This window comes from Struthio camelus, chromosome 10 (genome assembly GCF_040807025.1).
Source record: "Struthio camelus isolate bStrCam1 chromosome 10, bStrCam1.hap1, whole genome shotgun sequence".
NCBI lineage: Eukaryota > Metazoa > Chordata > Aves > Struthioniformes > Struthionidae > Struthio > Struthio camelus.
The window spans coordinates 3,631,341-3,655,501 of record NC_090951.1 but is presented as its reverse complement, the minus strand read 5'-3'; the positions used below and the strand labels follow the sequence as shown (position 1 = coordinate 3,655,501).

Sequence of the window (24,161 nt, the reverse complement as noted above, 5' to 3'; positions counted from 1 at the left end):
CAGACAGCAGCCGAAAGAGCAAGCGACCCCAAAGGGGGCTAGTCAGCTGCAGGAGATACTGAGATTAGATTGGGTCCTAAAGCACGAAAAGTTACGGTCAAAAGACCAGGAGAGAATTTATCCAGATTTAAGCCCAAAAAGCAAAGGAAAAAAAAGCATGGAACAGGCCACAGGGATTTGCTGTTTCTGCGAGGAGGTGGCTTCTCGGGGCGGCAGGGGGGAGTTCAGCGGGAACTGAGCGAAAAGCTTTCCTCCCAAAGCCCTAGCAGAGCCATCGCCGTCAGCCGAGCGCCACGTGTGCTTTTTTCACTGGGGTCCCGCTACAGAAAGACTCGGCTCATATTTACCTAAATATGGAAAACTCAAGCCGCAAATGCCAGATTTGATACACCGAGAGACCAGAACAAATGTGCACAGCAAATAGCTGCAAAAATGGCACAGGTTACAGAAGAACAATGACGCGTTTACGCAGTTTGTTTCAGCGAAACTCCAAGTTTTACCAGTGTATAAAAGCGAGAGCAGCTCGCTCTCTGTCGCGGGGAAGGGGCTGGGGATTTTTATAGCTTTGTGGATTTTTGAAGCCTAAACGCTTGTTTTTCACAGCCAGTAGGGCTATTTTGAAGCCGGCTGAAATAGCCACAGCTGCATGTTCGGAAGGCCCTGCGTGCGACGGAAGGGCTGGCGCTGATTTTGGGGAGAATCGGGTCTGTCCCAAACTCATCCTGAGCAAAGTCGATAAACGCTCGAGACGGCGGGGCCGGCCGAAAGCCGCCGTGCCACTCCGCCGCGGCGAGCACAGACCGCGGGAGAGCTGCTGCGAATGCTGCTCTCAAGCATTTTCTGCTCCCCCAAACTCGCTGGAGTCCACCACTGAATAATAGTCCACCCGCTTCCACCACAGAATAATAGTGCTGGGTGGAATGGGGGAAAAAGGGCTAAAATTGCAGAAAAGAAAGGAATAGGAGAGAGCAAAATTGCCTCACAAATATCATTTCTAATCTCAGGAAGAAGCTAATAGCGGAGGTGTACTAAAGTCAGCTCCGACTAGGGTCAAGGCTGAACTAGCTTCGGGTATGAGGAGGATCCACATGCCGTTGACACGGCACCATTCCCGGAAACCCCGCATTATCGCTTTGTGCCCAGCCGATTGCTCAGGCTGGAAGCGAGTATTTCCAACATATCAATGCAAGAGAAAACAAGTGTTACGGTTAACTCCCCTCCTCACATTTTAAGATCTGGCCCTGCCATGAACATCAGATCACCTCCCTGGCAAGAATTCAGCAGCCGCCAGTGACCATCACCCAAAACCAGAGTGAAATATTAATGTCGCCAGCAATAATTCCATCCTTACCTTCGTTATTAGTCCTTCAGAGGTGATAAGGCATGTGGTATCTCAAGGACTGGGTCGTGACACCCTGACTCACAGCGAGTGACACTTGGCTGTTCTGAGATGAATGAAATCACGGTTGTGCAAGACAATAACCGGTGCGAGCGCGCGGGAACCTGGCCCCAGATGATTCAGCCTTCGGCAAGTAAGCCTTAACCTGAGAGCGAGATTTTAATAGTTACCGAACTGGGGTTTGATTCTGGCTTCCATAACTCTCCGTAGCCTGCAGTGATCATCTCCACCAGTCTCATTTCAGAAATAAGCTACAGTAAATTAAATCACTCTCATAAAAATCAGGGTAAAATGCTCAGTTTTTGAGCTTTTGTGCTTAAGTGTTCGAACTACCCAAGAGCCTAAGGCAGGAAGGAGGACCAGAAAAGACAGGATGGTCTATGGAGCCACAAATAGAGGAATCTCCTTTCCTCCAGCAGCTGTAACCGATGTTGTCACTTTACTGCAAATACAGACAAGGCAAAACCTGCAAGTTCCCTGCGGCAAGGGCTCTTCCCAGCTTCGGGAGGAGTGCTGCAGACTTGCAGGATTGGGCCCCTATGTTGAAACTCGGTGCCCTGCAGAGAGCAGGGCCCAGAAACGTGGCAGTTTCCGAGTCACAGAATAACGAGCTCCAGGACAGGATGGGTGCTAGCAACCCGCCTAGACGGACACCTGCCCGGCTGCTACTGAAAACCCTCCTGCATGACACTCAACTTCACCCGCCAAGGCTTTTGGGACAGTCGTCTCCATCAAGGAGAGACAGGCTCTTCCATTCAAGCAGCCCTACAGCGCATCTTCTAGAACTGTTTCTAAATGTCCCAAGCCGTTGTCCTTCTTGAATACCGGTCCCCCCGAGCCACCACCATGGTATAAATTTCATTAGAGGAGGCAGCCTCCTAATAGGAAGGCCACACAGCCAGATAAAGAGGTTTCCAGGTGTTTTCTGACAACTTCACTGGAGGCATTCAGTTGCCATTCCCAGCATCACCATGGGGAGGGCTCTGAAACCTGGCTGTGGTCTCCACTCTCCTTTCTCATCAGTTCTGCCTGACTCCACGCCAAGGCTGAGCTGTGGTGAGATGTTTCTCCTGAGGGAGTTGCAAACCGTGACTTTGACTGCCCAGCGCGGCAACCTGTAAAGCCCCTTGGTTTCTCACAACCCACGGCTAGGTTATAATTATACCAAAATTTCCAGTCTCTTGTAAACCGAGAGTTTCCCACATCCACCCTGAGTGCAGAGCCATAGCCACCCGGGCACCAAAGGCTCATTTTTTCCCCCCGCTTGGTCTGACACTGGTCTCCCTCCTCGTGTCGTCTTCTCAAAAGGAGTCTCAACACCGTCGCTCGCTGCAGCCAGGAAAGAGGAACCAAGGCAGAGCTGCGCGCCCAAACCTTTCTCAGTACACCAGAAGCGATCTGTGCAATTCCTCCCTTTCTGGGGGCAGCCGGTGCCACATCCTGCCTGACACGGATAACTCGCCTCGTTTCTGCCCTCCCTTCTCCACACAGTCCCCTTTTGGCCATCGCCCTGGAAAGCTCGTGGTGGTTGGTGACTGCAGCCATGAACTGGCTGAAAGATATTAAATAAGTCCGCTGAGAAAAGCTGCGGTGGAGGTTTTGCCCATCATGTTCCAGCTACAGCCTGTGGGCCAGGCTGTCCCTCAGCACTGGTTTTCAAGCTCGACACAGCAAGGTTCATTCAGCAGTTGCCAGGCTTTCTCTCTCCTCTCTCCTGTACTGCCTGATGTTGGGCACAGGACCTCGGCTGGATGGACATTTGTCTGACCTTGGTATAGCAGATGTTCACCCTTCTCTGTTGACTTTCTTCCACCAGCTTCTCCTTTGTTGCCTCCGTGGTGAATCTTTCCCTCCATCCATCCTCATCCCTCACTCCCGCCATCTTTTCGATCGTCTGCTTGGCAGCCCATCTTTCCCAGCTGCATAACCACAAGACTTCTTCCTCCAGGCTCTCCTTGCCCTTGCTCAGGGGGCACCACCAGGGAACATTTCACACCACTTTTTCCTTCAGCACATGAAGTGGAAACAAGTTGTCCTTTCCTTTCTCTTCTCCACCTGAAAAGTACTGCATTAAAGTGGCCAGGAGATAGAGCTGCAAGGCTTTGTGCATCTCTTGGTGGAGCACGTCTGCTGCTGGAGCCCTGTATGGATAGGCACTTGCAGTGCTGTTGAGCAGTTGGGAGCAGCCAGAGAAAACCCCAGAGCAGGAACTTGGGTATAAGCAACAAAGCAAACTGGCAAATCGTAGATAGTCAAGATCTTTGCAAAAGAGGTGCTGAGACCCTCTCCAAAAATAGGAATAGACTCAATCTTTTCTTTGGTAGAGTGGAGTTTTAGTACCGTTCCCTGGATGTGATGCCTTTCTATATTTCCTAACTGTGCTCACTGGGAAGACCAACCTGCAAAGACACTGCCTTTTGTGACCTGCGGATGTGTCCATGAGCCAGATTTATCTCAGGGAGAAGTGGTTTCTTCTCAAGAGAAATACAGAACAGAAAGATCCAGGCAAGGGAATCATTTGTTTCAGAACCACCGTGCCGCTTCCACATACCTCGTCCCCCGCCCCATATCTGCCCCAGCCCCGTGCCAGAGCGGTGCAGCGCTGCTTTGAAGGGCCATCCGCTCCGCCATAACAGCAACACCATGCAAAAATGGGGAAACGCTGATTTTGGTAGGAACCTCTTCAGGGGCCTCAAGCGGTTTCGAGTCCCAGGCTGGATTTACCAGAGGGAGGGAAGTGTTATCGGGCTGTAGCTTTCCACCTCCTATCAGCATCTCCTAGCAGAGTGCCTGGTTTCGGCTGGGAGCAGCCCGACAGATCTGCAAGGCCTCCCCATTTAGGGAGCAACAGGGACTAGCAAGCGGCTCCAAAGCTGATGAAATATATAGGCTCTGATCAGCAGGGTCAGTGTCAGGCAGGAGGCTACACCTCAGCAGCTGCCTGGAAATCTGCTCTCTGCGGCTCCGTGACCATTTGAAGGAAGAGAGGAGGGTGATGCCTGCTCCGATTTCAGCTGCAGGCACTGCTTTCTTGTCTGCCCCTGCAGCGTGGCCCGGATGGAGACCTGGCTCGGGGGCACCGAGGCATCTGGTGTCAAAGAAATGTTTGTTTTCTTTATGGCTTTGGAAAGCAAATAGATCATTACTGGATTACAACTGCATTTTGTTGAGCTGGAGGCAGCATTTAAGCTAAGAGCTAGATGCAACCACTGGTTGCAGCCAGATCCCAGTGCAACATTCAGATCAGCAGAGGGCTGCCTGGTGACTGCTGTTTAAAGGAAAATACTGACCTCTGCCCTCCAGCTGGGTTATGGAAATAGCTCTACACACCTCTCCCTGTCCAAACAAAATGATCCTGCAAGCATCTGTTTGGCACAGCCCAGCTGTCTCTTGCAGTGCTCGGCTTGCAGACGAGTGCAAAGAGCAAAAGTCCCCTCCATGCTCGTGCATACGCATCGCTCTCGAGCGCAACGGAGACTGTCCTTGCCATCTGCTCTCTCTCAGCCTCAAGCACAAGACACAGGCTAGAGTTTTTCTTAAGGCAGCTGAGCTTACGCTTTGGCTCAGCAACAGTCAGCATTGTAGCAGAAAGCAGTAGATACATGAAATGAGTGCAAGATTCGTTGCAGCAGCTCCCACACACAGGCACAATCCTCCAGCAGTTTTTTTCCTTAGCTCACTGCACTGGAGAAAGGACTAAGATCTAGGAGCTGAGTGGGGCACAGCTCCCTTTGAAGTTCATCAGAAGCAAAATCAAGAACCAAAGACACTGGTGATCAGTATTACTGAAATACACAACTTACTTGCTCCAAAATTCAAAATCGCATCATAACTTGTAGTTCTCAGCCTTTCCCTGTAAAACAACTGGCACTACTAAGGATGCTTTATATATTCCCTGGGAATTTACTCTCAGCAAGAACTGGAACAAACTCCTCTAAATTTTCAGCTATGCTCACGCACTGGGGGGAGAAAGAGCGAAAAGGAACTTCTCTCCATCTTGGGGTATTTTTTTAATCTCCACATTGCAAAGATATTGCTCTGCATCAGCCTGAAATGTTCTTTTTTTTCTTCCTATTTTCACGAATGTGTTAGGACTGAGTCAAAGCCCTTCCTTGTTACTTTTCCTAAACACAATAGAGGTCCAGAATATCAGGTATCCAAGCAGGTTGTTTTGTGACTGACAGGGAAAGTGATCTGACTATATTTTATTCTTCCTGCCACTTTGTTGCATCAGGGTGTTTGTGTTATTGCAAGCAAATTGCATGCGCCAGAAATAGACTCAAAGCGGGACACAACATTTGGCACATGCAAACTGAGGGGAAGGGAGGGGATTTCAGCCTGGACCTTGGTTTCATAGACTAGGTCTCATAATACACCCAAAGGTCTGACAAAACAAAACAAGTATCACTGTATATCTTCTCGTCCCTGTGTATTTTTGCAGCTGCAGCTTGGGTGGAGCCTGTTTTTATGACCTTGAATCTGGTATTACAGCAAAGACTTATAGGAGGAAGAGGTCATTTGTCAAGAATGGTTTAAGAAAAATAAGTGGCTGTCATCCTTGCTGGAGTTTTGGCTCTCCCTTCCCCCAGGTGAGATGTAGCTCTCTGCTGTCAAGTCTCCACTCCTCCCCGGCTCCGCTCCCACGACTGCGCTTCTCGCCCTCGGCTCTGCCTGCTGCCTCCTCTCCCTTCCTCTTGGCCAGCCCTGGCAGAGCTGCCCAGAGCTGAGGAGGTGCCATCGGACCCCCCGCTCTTCCCGTTGCCTGCATGGGTATGATTTTATGAGAGCTGTGGTCTGCTGCATGAACCAAGTCCCACCAGCCATGAAGTGAGTGCAAATGCAAAGGAAGAATGAGTTGAAATGGCCACTTTGTTCTAGTTCAAGTACTGAGCAGTCTTGCTTTGCGCAACATTGTAAATCCTTCAAGCCCTCGCCGAAGATGGCTCCAGCCTGTTTCAGTGGTGGCCTGTGGCCTGGGATAGCTCAGCTTTTTCTGGTGCAGAACATGCCCCAGAAACCAGGAGAGCAATGAACAGCACTGAAGCCGAGAAGGAGAGTCACACAGCCTGAATCGTCACCCACTTCATGCCAGCAGGCAGGGGAGGAGCAGGCAAAACGGCCAACAAGGAAATCTTACCCCCTTCACAACAGCATCAGAGATCAAACATACCTATGGAGCAAACAACGCTGCCCAGAGGAGGCCGGACGAAGGGTGAGAAACCACTCAAAACATCTCAGCAGCATGGGCAGCAAAGCCAGGGAGACCCTGGGAAGGTTAAGTCAGAGGCCGGTGCAGGAGTCGCACAGCAATGCAGAGTCATGAGTTTGAGCCTTGCTTTGTACTTGTTTCAGAGGCCGTCCCTGCTCACCACCCTGAAGGGGCCCTGGACCCTTCAGACGATGCTGTCAGATGGGACTGCTAGATCCAGCACTCCCTTGTGATGAAGGAACAGGGACACCTGGGACGTGCAATGCCAGTGAGGCATTTAGACACAGCTGGATTGTCCATTCAAACTCCCTGCACAAGACACCACTGAGATTTCCTTGGAATTAACACTGGCCAAGGGGCTGTAACATGGAGAAGCGAGTACGAGCCCCCCACCAGCTCTCCTGCCCTTCAGTGGGCAAGGAGGAGATGTTCTGCAGTTGTTGACCATGAGAAGGAGGGTGCTTCCCATATTACAACACGCGCACAGGAAGAGCCCAGAGATGCTCTCCGTGGACAGGCTGCTGTGCTGAAATGGTGCATTGAGCAATCAAACCAGTTGGAAACCCTGGTGTCTAGAAATAAAAAGTGACTGTTTGTTTTCTAACGCCTATAGGAGCCGGTGGGGGCCCAAACCAAGCAGCAGAAGGTTGGAGGAAGCAGCTGTAGCGGGTTTATTTCGTATTCCTGAGCAGTTCAACTGTGAGTTTGGATCTGCAATTGAATTGGGGTCGTCTTTGCACAGAGCACTTGGCCTCCAGAGCTGCAAGGAGATGGCTGTGGAGCTTTTCCTGTTTCTCCAGAACTAGGTGGACTAATTCCCAGGAGCTCTGGCTGGACTGGAGCTCTCAATCCAAACCTTAGCTTCTTCCTCCCCAGCCCCCTGAGTCTGTTCAGAAATCTGTCACCATATAACTCCTCATACAGTGCTTCAAGTGTGTAGTACAGATGGGTAGAAACTGGTTGTGATTGCAGACACTGAATTCTGCTCCTGAAGCCACACGTGTGCTCTTTTTTTGCCTTTGTTGAAGGATAGGTCATGGGAATCTATTGAAACACCAGGTAAAACATTAAGAGACAAGACTGATAACCCCACAGCAAATAACCAGGCTCTTTTTCTCCCGAAGCAAGTGCTTCTGCAGGGTGCAACAGCCTCCCAGCCATTACATATCTCAGGAGTGGGGTTGGCTTTGAACTCAAATAACTCCCCAAGTCAGTGAGCACATCAGGTGGGAGACTGCAACGTTTCACAAGTCCTTTCCAGCACCCAGAAATCAAAGCACACAAGTGAACCCCACAGAATAGATGTCTTTAAACTAGAAGACCTTAAAGAAGGGGAGAATAGATAATTTCCCCCTTTTTTCTACCCTGGTCCACCCTTCTCCGCTGGCCAATATGAGGATTTGATAAGCACACTGTTCCTTCCCAAAAACCCATGAGGAGAATCATATATCTTCTGCAAGGAAAAGATCAAGCCTTCCTCCACAGAAACCAAGTTCCTCTTTTCTTCATATGTGGTTCTTTTACTCTGCCCTTCTACTCCAAAAGGCAGGAGTTTAGCATGGAAAGCTCCCAGAAAGTACTGTCCCTTGTCCCCAAGAGCTGCAGGGTCTCCAAAGCCATAGTAGGAACTGGGTGGGCCTTGCCGGGAAGCAAGGAAATATTTCCACTTCAGAAGGGAGTTTAATCACATAACTGCTCCAGTTCAAACACCTGCTTCAGGACGCCTGGAAACCATGCTTGGACCAGTAAGAAGTGTTTTGGGGAGGGACACTGTTTTGAGCCTCTGGCATCCAGGCTACCCCAGAAACTGTTTCACTGGGGGGGAATCAGCTAGCGGAGCAGAGGCAGCCTGTGCTGGGGGTGCTAGCTGAAGGGCGATCTACATCCCCAGGACTTGAGGAAGGGATCTCAGCTGGAGAAGACAGGGCTGCTGTCCAGACTTGCCAATGGTGAGCCACGGATGAAGAAGAGCAGACAGGAGGCATGGAGGTTTCACTTTGCTGCAGCCATAAAGGAGAACCCAAGTGAACAGAAACCAACGAAAGTATTTGAACCCCCAGTAGCCCAAAACCACTAAGGTTCAGTGCAGCTGCACTGAGCATCTCATCAGCGCTGCCTCTGGGCCAGGCGAGGTTCAGGACTGGGTGGCTGGGATGCACACACTGCTTTCAGGTCTGCGTGGTCCCGGGGACGACAAGCACCTGTGGTGAGGACAGCAGGCACCCCCAAGGGCCTGCCCCCGTGCCCCGCTCACCTGGTACGGCCTGGGGCCTTCTCATCTGAAACGAGGTCTGGGCTGGATGCACTCAAAAGGAGGCTGTGAGGATTAAACAAAGTAGTTTGGAGGAGCTCCAGGTGGAAGCGATGGGTCTCTTCCCTTCAGATACATGGTTTTGCCCAGCTGGATGGCACAGCCTGGCAGGCAGGGAGCGCAGAGCCTATCCCGGGTTTGGCGCTAACCAGCGGCATTGGCAGGGACAACCTGGATAAAGCTCTTACCTTCCTACGCCTCAGGGCTTCCCCTATTAACAGCAACCTGGACCAGGATTCGTTAAGCCCCTCTTTGTGGCAAAAGTATGAGATCTGCAGAAATTCCCCCCAGTATTTACAAAGGCCACTGGAAGTGTGGGCCAGAGCGTTGCTTTGTGCAGTCTGGCACGGTTACCTTGAAATCTGCTCCCGTCTGCCTGAGCAGCTGGTCCTTTGTTTGTGAGTGAGCATAAACCTTGGACGCGTTTCACACATCAGGTTTTGGGACTGGAGCCAAGCCAGCAAAGCCCAGCTTGGACCAGACGTTAAGCACGAACCCTGCCTTACCGCACATGCTACCTGAGCCCCTGCCTGCAATCATAGAAATTACCTTGTTATCCTTAAAACTCTCCTCAAACTTACAACTCAGGAGGGAAAACCCCGCACTGCTCAGCGCGTTGAAGTCACCATCCATCAGAATGACTACTCCTGTGCCGCAGTCTCCTTCCTGGTTGCCCTAGGGCCACCAGCTAGCTCCTCTTGGACCCGGCCTGGAAGACGTTTGGGATGGGCACCATGTCTGCTCAGCAGAGGTCCTAGACCGAGCTCAGGGCTCTGAAGCACTATGGGAATGCTAAAAATAACGAGCTCAGCCTGGACCGCCAAAAGGTGCCTTGGCTCCCAACTGCTTCTCAGCGGTCTTGGGGTGGAAATTGAAAGAGCCCTGAATACATAGCAGGTGGCTCCAGGCAAGCACAATATGGTGGTTTCTGAGGAAGGACTTGTTCCAGGCCATCTGTGGAAACCGCAAGTGGTGTTTCTGGTGTTTCAGTCTGCAGGCCGTCATGTGTTTCACAAGTGGGCACGCTTTGTTCCACTGCAGCCAGGCGCTGGCGGCGGCGCCGCCACACCACCTCTGCCCGCCGCCCACAGCGGAGGAGGACTCAGGGCTGGAGCCACCTGCGCAGGAATGACGCTTCCTCACGCACCAGGCAGCTCCGAGGGACAAATAACCCCGTGGGAGGGATGAGCAATACAGAGCAGGGTGGTTTGCCCAAAGAGCTTACAATAAAGGGGAAAGGCTGGCCCTCTTTCTCATGTTTTTGCTCCCTGCATTAGTTTGACCTGGGTGGAAGCAAAGACGTGTTATATGCAAATCTACTGAGCTCTCAGCGAGCTACTTTTGAGGCAGCGCCAGGGACCGAAAGAGGATTAAACCCTGAGGGAGACATCACGACGGGCCTAAGGAGGCACAGGGAAAGACTGAAATGCAAACATCGAAGGTGCTCTGCCCCGGGCACCCGCAAGGTGCATTCCCTCACTGCCCACCTCCATCACACACATCCTGTAAGCCAGACCTGCCACGAGTAACGGGAGCTGGGGGACTTAAGAGCACTGGGGATAGTGCTGCGGCCACAGAAATCATGGTCTGCAGCCAGCTCTTCTCACAAGCAACAAGGCCATGTTCCGCAGCACTTGCAAGGGATGTGCACAGACCCACGAGCATCCCACCAACGTGGTGGGATAACTTGGCCACAGAGCAGGAGGTCCATAGCACAAATCCCCGCCTTGCAGGGTCTGGCAGGACTCTGCAGGACAGCCCTGCTCAAGGGGTCCCGCACCACAGGACATCGGGTCCAGGACAGCTTGGGATGCAAGTCTGCCCTCAGCCCTAACGCACAGACGTTCCTGGGAAGGGAGAGCCCCGCACAGCGCTTACTTGGCCTGCACGGGAAAGTCTGAGCCGAGGGTTTTCCCATCTCAGAGTGCTTCTTGAGTGCCAGGAGATAAGTTGTGATGTCCACTATGCTTTGGGACTGGGGAAAAGAGAGCAGCTATAACTGCTTAACCTGGAGGAGTCAGCTTCAAGTCTCATGAGAGATGAACACTTATTTCAGAGATGTTTCACTGGGAAAGCTGAGAGTTGCTTATCCCAAAAAAGGCTAGAAAGCCAGGAATCGGGGCAACCTGCTGGAACAGAGGTGAGCTGAAATCAACCAGAGTCCTCCCAACTTAGTTGTCCCATGACCACACATTCTTGCTTGGGGAAGATCTCTGTCATTAATTAAAAAAAAAGGCTAAAGGTAGCAGGAAAGGGCTGGTTTGCTTTGGTACCCAAGCAGAGGAGGACAGCTTTGCATCCATCTCCTCAGCGTGATGGTGACTCAGCACTTGCTAAGGACACTCAGATCTCTGTGGACCACAAGCACTGGCTTACACTGTCTCTTGGGTGCCAGGGTCCCATCATACAGGCTGCCCCCTGGGCTGAGGCAAAGCGGAACACACACAGCAGCCGTCTACAGCCCTGGGCCAAAGGGGAAGGAGGCCGGTATTGCTGCTTGTCCTTCACAGGGGGCAGGGGACACACCAAGCATGGTCCTGCCAGCCTTCCTAAGCTTCCCAGGGCCTCAGCCCAAAGCAGGCTTCAAATCAAGGCAGCTGATGAGCAGATGCTCAGCCTCCCCAGTACACTACAGACTTTAGCACCTCTCCAAGGTTGAGGCTCCTTTTTGCCAATAACTCCTGGTTCCACCCAAACAAGACCTCCCCAACCACCCCTTGCACAAGACTTGGTCTTTGGGGGCCTATGAGAAAGGCAGGTTGTGAGGACGGTGGGTTACAGCTCCAGCAGGCAACATAGGGACAAAAACGACTGTATGTCTTCCAGCAGGACTGTAAGTAACTGTCCCCTTCCCAGGTCCTCAAAGCACCATGGCCTGGGCCATCATGGCCATGAGCAAAGGACAACGGGGTCAAGAGATGTAGGAGATGGGCATGGCCCTATCTTCACACTCCTTTGAATGAGGGCCCCATAAGTGATACCCTTTTTCCTCCCTCAAGCTGCATTATAGCATCATCTCCTGCCCCTGAGCTGAAGCTGAGCAGTTACAGAGTAGGATAGAGTCAAGAGCATCTCACCGCAGAGGCTTAGCACAGGCCCAGCCACAGGGGAAACTGAGGCAGAAGTGAGTCAGACATGCCAGCTCTCCTCAGATTTGGCACTTCACTTATTGCAATAAAAAAACATTGCAAGAGAAATACAAAATATAGCACTTTAATTGCAGCAGGATAAAAAAAATTACAAAAACATTTAACAAAACTCAGGCATAAAATAAATAGGCAGCCTTAGCAACACCACATGTACGGTCCTGGTTTGCCGTCAGCTGCAAGGCACAAGCCCCACGTCCTAGCCACACGCACAGAAAGCATGTTAATGAGGATTTACACATGGACGCTGCTGCCTGTTCATGCTTGGGAGAGACCAACACACGCGTTTTGGAGAGTGAAGCCAACCTATTAACACTATGCCGAGATCTTTAACATAAAAGATATTATATATATATATATATTTATATAAACTCTTACTTAATTCCTCTGGCTAGAGGAATTAAAACTCCTATGTTCTTATACCCAACATTTACATATATAATCTCTGCATTGGTTTCCAAATTTCAAAGTACTTCCATATTACAGACAAAAATATAAATCTCATAGCAAAAATAACAAATAGGAATTTCTTTTAGGAAGTTTTCCTTGGAAGGCATACCTTATATTCTATCAGCAGTATTGCAAACCCTTTGGGAAAAACTGATTTCTGGGAAGAATTTTCTAAACTTGAGCATTTTAAAGCTTTTCCAGGAGTCACCTCCTTCCAAATTTATATTCTCAGCCAGGTCCAAGTTGCAGACCAGGGCAGGTTGTTACAGCTATTGATTTTCAGTTCTGCCTGACTTGCAAATAACAGAGGCAGCGCAAAGCCCTGCTAGCTCAGATCCCACACAGCTCGACGCTCTTCTCCGTCCCTTGCCATCAGCTATAGGCAGTGACATGAGGACCATCTCGTTTGGTGCAAAAGACAGTTTACTGATAACAGACCTGACATTGGGGATCCAACTCACAAATAACAATTTTTACTGCTGTGTTTATACAGACTCTAGACTGGAACAGCAAAGAGTGACAAGAACCAGAGGACACTTTCCAAAAGGAGTTTAGGCACTAATGGAACTGAGCCTAGATTAACCCGAACAGCCGTATCACGTCTATTGAGAAGGGGGCTCAGACTGCAATCTGTTGATTTTCTCGGAAGAGCGGACGCTGGTGCGTCCCACAGATGTCCTGGAAGATCCTGTACACTTGGTCGTGCTGCGCCTCATCTGCGATGGGGAGCATGGGGCTGCTGCTGCAGGTCTTGCCAGCCTCCTCCACCACCTGCCTGACACACAGCTGCTCCACCTGCAGCGGGGGCGGGGGGGGGGGGAACCACACAAGCATGAAGACACTGAACCAAGAGCAGCATCTTGAAGCATCTCCCATTGCCTCCATCCACACTCCACCGAGCCAGTCAGGAGGGTGTAAGAGGTGGGAGAGATGCAGCTGAGCTGACCAAGGCGAGAAGTGATGAGTACGTGGGAGTCAGGCAGGGAGGAGCGGGACCAGGGTGAAGGGAGACTGAATAGATCTCCTAGTAGTTTAGGAAAGCTTTTTAAACTGCAAGCCATCTTGGGGCTTTGTTCGCCAATGTGATCTAACCAGATGGTCCAAGGGGTCTCAGAAAGAGCAGCCCAAGCACCTCTCAGGAGGCTTTGTATAATATTCATGCTCCACCCACTACTCCACCAATTTAGGCACCCAAATGGCCCGTAACTCCCACGGGCCCAGCCCCAGCTCCAGCCCCACCAAAGAGAGCAATACAGCTCAAAAAACGGCAGAAAACATAGCTAGGCATCAGGAGCAGAGCTCCCAAGGGCATTCTTCTCAAAGCGTTGCCGCACCTGAACAAGGATGAGCTTGCACCGCAGCGGCACTGCGTCTGGGAACTCCTCTCCAAAGCACAGCATGACTCTGCTCTCTGGGAAGCGGCCTTGGTTGTTGTAATACTGCTGCAGCTCTGCGAGGAGAAGAGCACAGCTGGAAGTCACCCAGCACAGCTGTGAGCATCTGCTACCCAACCGCACACCTTAGGGAACCGAACGCATCCTGCCACAGAAGAAACCTGTCAGCTTGCTCAAAAGAAATTAGCTTGTTTTCGTGCAGTCTCCACCCATGAGGAATTTGGTGACACTTCATACACCAGATTGTTCCTTTCTGGTATGAAATAACTACTTGTCCAGAGTATCAGACACCCCTGGTTAACCCAGCAGTGTTGGATTCCGATAACTTCAAGTGCTCCAAGGCAAAGGGCTCACCTGGGGCAGCCAGAGGATTTACTTCCCTAAGGTTATTTAGCCAAGCAAGGATTTTAAGAGCAAACATTGGACACTTTGGGCCAGATGCTTTGGCCCCACATGCCCAGGCTCGTGGACTTCAGCATTAGGAAGTACAGTGCAGCGGTTAGAGCCATCAGGGTTGTCCCTCAGCCAGTAGAAGAGCCATCAACAGCACCTTCGCAGCTGAGCTGAGCTCTGCCTCCCTGCCAACACTAGCAGGATCACTAGGGCAGGAAAACAACAAAAACCCCTACCCTGGAGTGGATGAAGAGAAACAGGGAGGGGAAATGCTTCTACAAACCTCGGAAGAACTGGTTGGTGTCAAATATCTTCACTACTTCATCCCGGTCCAGTTTGTTGGGCCTGTCCTTGTACACCATGGTGTTCCCGCTCCAGAAGACCCTGCCTTGGCACAGCCTCTTGATGAAAATGCCTTGTTTGTTGCTGTGCAGCAGGACGCCTCGTTCCAGGTGCCCAAAGAGCTTCTTTGTGATCTGCTTCTGGCGGTCGTTCTGGATCGCTTCAGCCGACGGGAACCTCACATGCTCCAGGGTATCTGGGGCATAGAGCTTCTCACTGTGGCTAGAGGGCTGGCTGAGCGAGATCCGGCAGCCTTCAGGGTAAGAGGTGGTGATGTGGCCAACCAGCCTCCCTCCATAATAGAAGCTGATCACCATCTGGGAGTAACCTGTGAGGAGATGTGCATAGGCACAGCCTATGAAGAGGAGTAACCAAACCCTTCCTGAGCTTCAGCTGCAAGGCCCAAATCCTGTGAGGAACAGCATTTCCTGGGAGCAGGTCTTACTCACTGGAGGAGACCTCTTACTTGCTAGAGGACATCTCCTCTTGCTTTCAGCCTTATAGCAGGACTGATCAGCAAGTGAGAGCTCTGGTTACTGAACCCCTTTCTCCCGGCTGATGTCAGCTTTTGACATGGTACCATATTTGCCCAGGTAATACTCACTTCCCCTAGTTTTGCCTCTCTTCCCATCTACTCCATTGATGTACAGCTTGGGTAGATGACTGGAGCCTAAATCATTTTATGTAATAAGTGCAGCCGCTATGTGCAAGAGCTGAACACCATTGACTTGCCAATCTGACCCATAGGAAGGATGGTGTAGTGGTTAGAGCAACAGGGATTACAGCAACCCCTCATGCTGCAGGTGGCATTCAGCAAAATCCTCTTGTCCTGCTGCTTTCACTCCACACTTCCCCTGCTGTGGGCAAATCTCCAAGTCAAAGGCACAACTGACCCCAGTGTCCTGGGTCAGTCCCGTGCATGGGTGCCATGGCTGCAGGACACCCCAGCAGCAGTGGAACGTGTCCCCGCTCAGCCTGCAGACCCTGCAAATACTCAAGCACCCCCAAAGCCAGTGCAGAGTCCCCCTGGGCAGGGAGCAGAGTTAGCAGAGCCACCTTCTGCCATCACACCTGCGTGTGCAAAGGGGGGAACCAAGCTGCCCAAAGGTATTTGATGGCCAGTGTGCAACCGAGCAGAGAAAGCAGGGCAACAGGAGCTGTCTTACCTGAATGATGCTGCTCATAGCCAGAGTATCCATTCATCAGGGGCAAAGCTGTTGGCAGAAAAAAAAACAGAACTGTGCCCATGTGCCCAGCTCTAGGGAGGGGGCTTCCTCCCTAGAGCCCACACACACCTTCCTGCCTTTCCCAAATGCCAAGTCCTGCTTGGCACCACCGACCCCCCCCTCCCCACCAGCATTTCTCTCCCTGGGAGCCTCGTGCTCATCAGGGTTCCCTGTTCCTGCTCAGGAGATACCAGTGAACACGCTAGGGTGGATTTAATCCTGTGCAAGGAGTATTGCACTACCAGGTCTCTTGTACCGACAGCAACATTCACAGTTAATACTGTAAGCATTCTTAATAAACTGAAAGATGGAAAGGAAGATAAAACATAGCTGCTGTCTAGAGGGAGCCTGTCTTACTGCACTGTGTTTTCTCTCTGGCAGTGGCTCCCCCGGACAGGAAGCTCGGTCCCATTAAACACTGCACAAGCTACCGGCTACTTACCAGGGCTGGGTTGCTGCACCCACCAGTCTGGTATTGGGGGGTTTCTGCAAGTCTCCTGAGGAGGTGAGGGGCTTCTCTTGATGATACCCAAGTATTCATCTACGCAGGGGGGCTGGAGCAGGGAGAGAAGCCCGTTAGATCAGCCAGACAGAGCCCAAGCCAAAGCAGGCTTTTGGTCACTGATCTGCCCTGAGCCGCTCATGGGGGCCAGCAGTCCCTGAAAAGGGGTCCAAAAGGCAAAGCAAGGAGGACAGAGTTTAAGGCACTGATGAATGCTTTTGGTTAGAAAGGAGGAGTTTGGGAATCCCCAGGCTGTATCCCCAGATAACACTGAGCAGAACTGGCCCAGTGTTACGCCACGACGAAGGGGAACAGAGCTATGAAAACGCCCTCTGTCTCCCCAGTGAATGTCTTGCCAACCCAAATGCAAATTGAAAGCACAGTCCATTCATGGGTAACTGTCCTGAGGCCTTGTGTTCACTTACACGAATGAATACCACCATTGTAGCTGTAAGACAGCATTTCGGGCTATTCCAATTCCAAAAAGTCTCCACAGATTTCACTTTAGAAAGGCAACATTTCATCGAGAAACTTGGCTGTCCATCCTTTCCTGGTCAAAAAGGTCTCCAGGGGCCGTGATGACTTACCTCTTTAATTAGGTCATCTATTGCAGAGGGGCTGCAGTCCATGTCCGTGACTTCAGTCAAGCTGTTCCCGTTCATGATGCCTATTTTGCCTGGAAAGAAGTACAGAGCTTCAGCAACGGCATCCCGCCCTTACAGCGATCCAACGCGGAGCCAGCTGCTCGCGTCATCACTGGGTTTTAGAAAAAGCTCACCCTGTGAAAGTTATGAAACCGAGAACCACAGCAACCCAGTGCCCCGTAACATCGCCTGGGTGCAGCTCACTGGGGCTGGGCAGTTTCCTGCCCGGCCCCTGCTCCAGCTGGAGCTGCCTTTCAGGGCCAGACTCCCCCAGAAACCAGCCCGCGAGTGGTTTCACCAGTGCAAGGTCTCCCTGTGACGAGCAGCAAGGTCGGTCGAATTCAGCAATGGGGACAGAGCTGGTGATGGCACCGAGTTTTTTCTGTGCACCCTAGAGACAGGAGGTGCTGCTGCTTCTCCTTTTTCTGTGTGCTGTCGGTAGCAACCTGACATGCCATTTGCATACTGCGCAAAGCCCTGAGCCCCCCATGTGAATGCGACTGAAAAAAGACCAAAATGCTAAAGGGAGATTTCCTGGCAATGAGTATGGTGGTTTTTTTTTTTTTTTAAAAAGAAGTTTTTACTTTAAAAGAGAAAAGTGCACACACACCTAACCACAAATAAAGATATACTTAGTGCAGCCTGCACCACACCGGACATCGCAGCAACAACTGCTCTCCGCTCAACTGCTGTTACTCTAATCACTGCTGTCACTACTGGGCAAAGGGGAAGGGATTTAATTGCATTTATTCTATTGCATAGATTGCATCCTCCCAAAGCAGTTTGGAGGCACCATGAGGGGAAGGACAAAGCATTGGGGCTCAGAGACCTCACTGGAGGAAGGACTTCAGCTCTGCCCCTACAACATGCCAATGCCACCAAAGGAGTAGCACGCAGGAGCATTTGCCTGGCTGCCCAGTTTGTGGCTCACAGGTGGCATTCCCCCATCTTTCTTTCATTTGAGAAGATGGAGACTGAAGAGGAGGCACAGTCTGAGCCCTCCAAGGCTCGAGACAGTCTATCTAGGAAGAGGTTCGATCATGAGGTTGGGACAGCAGAGATGGAGCGAGAGATGGATCCCGAGCTCTGCAGCAGCCCACAGGGAGGCTCTTTACATCTCAGCAAGGGCTTTTCTCCTTTTCTCTTTGCTGACAAGTAGCATCTGAATCCTTACAGGACAGGAGCTCACGCGATACTCCAGGTAGGATCAGCTCTTAGGGAAAGAGAGCACGTCCTTCCTTGCCAGCCGACGTGGCGATGCCAGGCACATCCCCAGGTGCCGGGGCCAAAGCACAGGGGTGCGAGAGCAAGACCCGGCCCAGGAAGCACAGCTCAGTGCCTAAATGTAGGTCAGCAGCAAGAGGCCACTTCTGTTTTCGCCTGCGGTTACTTGCAGGAGAGCTGTGGCCTGTCCCAGCTGCAAACTGACGTTCGGGTCAGTCCCACATCTGGACACTTACACTTCTGCTCTTCCTCTGGGACGATCCGGTAGACCTTGTAGGGCTCAGAGATGTCCAGCTGGGACCTGTCTGTCACCTCCTCAAAGTCAGGACTCTTGTTCAAGGCACAGCGGAGCCGCGTCTTCCAGGTGGCTGGCTCTGCTTTGTCACCTTCTTTGAACTTGCCTTTGAAGACGGCCCAGGCCTAGGAGCAAAGCACAAAGCCCAGAGCTGAAGAAGCAGATTTGAACGCCGAGGGCTAACTGGCTTGGACGTGCCTCTATGCTTTGGAAGCAGAGGTTCTTGCACTCAGATTTAAAAGCCCCAGAGAGCTTAGACATTAAGTCGTATGCTCCAAATCTCTGCCAAACAATTATGCCAGCCTAAGTGAGCCAGATTTAGCCCAGTGCCTTTTATACCACAGCTTAAACTAGAGCCAGGATTGTAACACATGACTTCACCCCTGCACTGACAGATGAGGGAAAGCTGTCTGGGATACAAGGAAACCCATCTGAAGTAGTGATGGTTTTCACGATCTGTTAACATCCAAATTAAAATCAGAATAAACGTCTATTTCCCAGCTTCCAAGTAGTAAGTGAAGGCTGGTTTATTTTAAGATTCGAATGCTCTTTGAATTTTTGGTAGAGAGGAGGGGAAAAAATGGGAAAATACATTTTCCCACCAAATAATGAAGACTTTTACATACACACACATATATTCAGATGTCTGAATTCAACACAGCCTTGCTGTCTTCATAGCTCGGCATTCCTGAACTAGCCCTGAATTAGCTGTTACTGCCCTGAAAGACAGCTCCACCTGCTAGGGGAGACATTTAGAGATGCAAGTAGAAGGCAAGGGGATTCCTGCAAAAGACTTTGACCTTTTGGGTTCAAGAAAGGCTTTTCCAGTTTCCCCCCTCCCCAAAGTATAAAGTCTCTCCACCCGAGGAAAGCTGACCCTTCCTTCCTTCCCCTAAGGCCTTTTTGTCGATCCATTCTTTCCTCAAAAAGTCTCGTGGGAAGATTAGACCAGGTCAAAAAGAGCATACTCAGCTCCTCCTCACAGCAGACCAGAATGAGAACATGCTGAAAATGAATCCAAATCAGGCAGCTGCCAGAAAAGATCCAAACAACCCCCACACAAGCCCTCTGGAGATTCATTCCCACATAACGGGACGTGGCGAGGCATCTCCTGGAAGGAGCAAATCTGCAAAATCTGCAGAAACTGAGGATGTTTATCACCGGCCAAAGGCAAGTCCGTCAGCAACAAAAAACAGCATCACGGCACACAGGGATCAAGAAAACAAGATCAGCCATCCTGCCCTACCTTGAAAATAGAGGCATCCACCTCCTGGTTGTAATCCTGCTTCCCAGCGTGTTTCCAGGGGATGCGGAACATGGTTTTCTCCTCGTTTTCCCAGATCAGCCCAGGGTAGAGCTCGCTGTCGATCTGCTCAATCAGCCACTGCCGGAGCCGTCTCCCGCCGTTCCTGTCGCACATCCTGGAAGCGAGACGTCGCCGGCATCTGTTAAACCACCCCGAGTAATCCCACCTCGTTATGCGGGGATATCTACTATCCCAGCCCCAACGGTGCTACCGTGGCACGGAAAACCGCACAGAGACACAGTGACTTATCCGTTAGCACTGGAAAAGAGCTACTACATTTCCATGTTTCTCTAGAAAGAACTAGGGTACGGATGTGTTTTACCATGTTGATATGTATTTTTAGCCAACATGACTACAAGCAGTCCCTGCCACCAGAGCAGGGGATCAGCCTGCTAGAGAGCCTGCAGACGGCAATGCGATTTCCAGGAGAGGGGGGGAAAAAAAAGCAGCAAAGCAATTTTGGTACAAGTGACCACACTCTGCTTTAGTCCATCATGGTTGCACCTGGAAATAGCAACGCCTGCAGCAACAAACAGCTTCAGGCTGCTTACAGCTTCCCTCCTTTTTAAGGAGAAAAAAATACTGCCTATATATATATAGGCAGTATCTCTGCAAGCGGCTTCTAATAGCCCCTTAGCAGCACCCTCCCCTCCTGGAAAACAGCTTTCTGCAGGGCCATCATCTGCCCCAAAGCCCTCCCGGACAGCCCGAGGCCGGGACAGCCATGCTCGCTGGTATCCGTTTCCCCGGATTCGGGCACACCAAGAACAGCAGCTGGAATTCCCCGTGCCGGCAGCCACGCACGCGGCCCGCCAGCATTTCCGCATGGCATCTTTGATGTGATAATTCCTCCCCTCGCGCTGGACAAGCGCCTGCAAGAGAGATAAGGAAGACGATGAAAGCCCCAAGCAGCCCGTTCAGACCCTCCAGAAGCGCTGCTGAAAAGCGCCTCTATTTGAGACGGCGTAGGCATGGCAACAATAGCATGCTGTATTTTTGGAGGATTTCTTTTTTCTTCATCTGAATTACTTTAAATTCCTTTCCCAGCTCCTTTGATCAAAGCCCATGTGCTCCGGTCGCAGAAAACAAAATGACTCTGTTTACTCATTTTTTTGGCTGTGTGACATGTCGTGCATGAGCTACAGAGCCAGAAATTAAAGAGCCTGGTTGTGCTGTCACCTAAACAAGTGACGCTGCACAGACTGTCCTGGGGTGGATGGCCATTTAGGTCCATAAGAGACAGAAACCAAGTGCTCTAAGCTATCGGCACACTCTGCCCTTTAGCATCTCTTGCAGTGGCCCAAAGGGCAGGATTTCTGCATCAGATCCCCCCACATCCCATGCAACCCCCTCCCTTTTAGCGGGGAGGGGGGGGGGAAGTAGGATTAAGTCACAACTCAAAGCAAAAGCAGCGAGGACTTCAGAGTCAGCTCATTTTTCTGCACGCAGCCCAGTGCTATACTTAGCAGCTGAGTTTCCTCTTGCTCGCAGGACTCCAGCCCCAGCGCTGTACTGAAGGCGACCGGCGTCCCCAGCCCGGTGCCACCCGATCGCGCTGCCAGCTTCGAGCCAGCTGCGCCTCAGCCAACGCCGGTGTTGAGGGTCGGCTTTGCCAGTACGCAAAGAGCTCACGTACCAGCTCTTCAGAGCTGACTTTGCACAAGACAGATAGGAAAAGGGAGAAACAAAACACCTAAAACCTGCCCTGATCCCGCAGTGCAAACCAGCTGCAAAGCACCAAGGAGGTCCCAAGTCTACCTGCTCTGCACGCTCAAAGTCAACAAAAATTGAGCATATTTGTCCCGAGATCCTCCTCCCCATTACACACGCACATCCTGCCCAAAGCAGCAGTTTCGTGGCCAAGGTCCCCTCTGACCGGGAAGGTGCTTCAGGGCTGCGTTTCCAGGGCGGCCGCCGGTCCAGCACGGCGGGTAGCACACACCAAGGCGCCTGGGGTCACACAACCACATCCTCTCGAGCACGGCAGGCCCACGGACAGACAGACCCGTGAGACAGAGCCACCCTTTCTGCAGACTTGGGCTCGTTTGGAGCAAAGGTGACTACGTAGCTATGGAGAGCCCGCAAGAAAAGCGCACCCAGGTTACTGAGCTGGAAGCAAAGCATCAAACCCAGCCTGACCAGGTGCCCCCCCATCACAGCAAGACCTGCAGGGACTTCACAGCACGGACCACGTCCAGGACCTAGCAATCATGTAAAAGCAATTTGCAGCACACACCCCAGCCAGCATCGCCAGCTGAGCAGCCCTGGGACGTGGAGGAGCGTCCCTCCGCCAACCCTCCGGGCCTTTGGGAGAAGTCAGGAGATTCCCAGCACTGGGAGGGCCCAGAGACGCATCACTAGCGGTAAAGTAGGTTAACAATGCTCCAAGTCGGAGGCACGCTCTCCCCACCCACCCGGCCTGTGGCTTTGAGTTGCTTAGTTTTCTCCTTCTCTAAGTGTTAGGGGACTCTATCCCCCTCATCCCCTTCCCCCTCCCCCTTTTTTTTTTTTAATAGCTACCCCATGGGGCAGGGAGAGGAGCAGGATGTTCCCAGGACGCTCTCGGCACAGCCTGGGACCTGGACCTTGCCCTGCCCAAGGCTCCCATCAGCAAAGCACCTACCGATGTCCATTTTTCCATCTTGGCCACCCTATTCCTGCGCAATCACAGGCACCACCAGCTTCGCTGCCAGAAGCTCCAGCACCGCCCCTGCCCTTTAGGGGCTGGTTGGCCCCTGCTTTTAGGGGCAAGCACACGGCCACGTTCCAGGCTCCCAACATCAACAGCCAAAGCGACATGGGGGCACAGCTCCATGTCCCAGTGGCCCCTTCAGGAACCCGGTGCCCCAAAGCGCCCACAGGAGCATCTACCCAGAGCTACAGGCCGTTCGCAGTGGGCTTCTCGCACCAAACAACTCACTCCGAGTTATGCTTTCTAGAAAACGGGATGAATTAGAAGAGACTCCCATTCAAATGGGTATTTCCTAAACCCTTCATTTTGACTTGTTTCCATCACTGGCAGAGGACAGGGCTCCATTTCCCCTTGCCAAAAGGCTAGGCAAGCTCTTTGGCACCAACGCCTGCGACACAAGGTGCGTGACAAGGCCTGACCGCTGGCTTCCCAGACGCGATCGTACCTGCCTTCCCCAGGCAGTGCCTGCATCGCCCAGAGCCCACCTGGTGCCGGCACGCCGCTTGCTTGCCGCCAGCCCAAAGCAGAGCCCCGGTGGCGTTGCTGGAGCCCGGCCCCGCCGGAGGGCCGGGGAGGAAGGCTCCGCCACCCTGTGTTGCCCCATCTCCACGCAATGCCCAGCAAGACTAGGGTGGCAGTTTGCATCCATCCCTGCAGCCCCGGGTCCTTTGCTGCTTCGCTGCCCCCTCCCCAACCACAGAGCATAGCCCTGGACCTTGCGCCAGAGCTAACTCCCCAGCCCATGCTCCGGCTGCATCCTGTCCTTCCCAGCTGGCCCTGGGGTGGCTTTGCCCAGGATCCCTGCACCACTCAGCACCAAGCAGTCACAGGCCTCCCCTCCCCACACAGGACTGCAGGAACCAGCCTGCAGCCCCCGTGTCCCCAGCACCCTGCATCCACATTTCACCCAGTCCCAGTGCCTCAATTTTGCACATCCCCAGCTGCAACTCTAATGCCCCACAACCTCATTTGTGCAACCCCAGTGCCATGCAACCCAATTTTGCACATCCCTAATGTCCCACATCCTCATTTTATGCATTCCAAGCGCCCTGCACTCCAATTCTGTGCATCCCCAGCTGCATCCCCTAATGCCCCACAACCCCATTTCATGCACCTCCAGTGCCCCACATCCCAACTTCACGCATCCCGAGCGCCCGACATCTCACAACCCCCAAGCACTCAGCACCCCACATCCCTTGTGTCCCTACAAGCTCGCATCCCCTCCTCTGGGTCCCCTGTCCCCGGCATCCCTCACACGAGTCCCCAGGGCTGCCAGACCCGCGGCAGTTGGGGGGGGGAGGGGGAAAGAAGGGGGCCCCGATCCCGGCCGCTACCTGCCGGCTCCGCTCGCTCCGCACCGCACCAGCGCCCGCGGCCGGGGCGTCCGCACCGCATTATAGGGGCGCAGGGGGCGGGCCCGCGGCCGCCCCGCCTTCGCCGCCCGTCCGGCCAATGGCGAGCCGCCCTCCCGGCCGGCCGGCCAATGGCGAGCGCGCGGTGCCCGGCGCTTTCTCCGCAGCGCGCGCCTTTCCGAGAAATCAGGCTTGGGCGCCGGCGCGGGGGCGGCCTCGACGGCGCGGACCCGCACCGCACCGCCCCTCACCGCCCCGTCGGGCACCCCCCGCTCT

At 52.5% G+C, this 24,161-nt stretch overlaps 1 protein-coding gene and 1 long non-coding RNA gene across 3 annotated transcripts in view; both read right to left on the bottom strand.

Annotated features, from left to right (window-relative positions):
• The window catches only part of LOC138068449 (uncharacterized), a 41,273-nt gene extending 37,433 nt beyond the window's left edge, over positions 1 to 3,840 (bottom strand). The window contains exon 1 of the long non-coding RNA XR_011143263.1: positions 1,352 to 3,840. This is a non-coding gene — a long non-coding RNA (uncharacterized lncRNA). The remainder of the gene's footprint in view (positions 1 to 1,351) is intronic.
• An 8,276-nt stretch (positions 3,841 to 12,116) lies between these two features.
• IRF8 (interferon regulatory factor 8) lies at positions 12,117 to 23,990 on the bottom strand. Of its 2 annotated transcripts, none has more exons than XM_068955381.1 (9): positions 23,868 to 23,990; positions 19,782 to 19,956; positions 18,477 to 18,660; positions 16,960 to 17,048; positions 16,313 to 16,424; positions 15,811 to 15,858; positions 14,586 to 14,972; positions 13,850 to 13,965; positions 12,117 to 13,310 (listed from the first exon to the last, which is right to left on the bottom strand). In XM_068955381.1, exons 2-9 carry the CDS (start codon positions 19,953 to 19,955, stop codon positions 13,134 to 13,136), a joined length of 1,287 nt encoding a protein of 428 aa, XP_068811482.1. In that variant the 5' UTR covers position 19,956; positions 23,868 to 23,990; the 3' UTR covers positions 12,117 to 13,133. The 2 variants fall into 2 exon arrangements, with proteins under 2 accessions (XP_068811482.1, XP_068811481.1); XM_068955380.1 differs by lacking the exon at positions 23,868 to 23,990 and adding an exon at positions 20,871 to 21,126.
• Between the last annotated feature and the right edge of the window lie 171 nt (positions 23,991 to 24,161).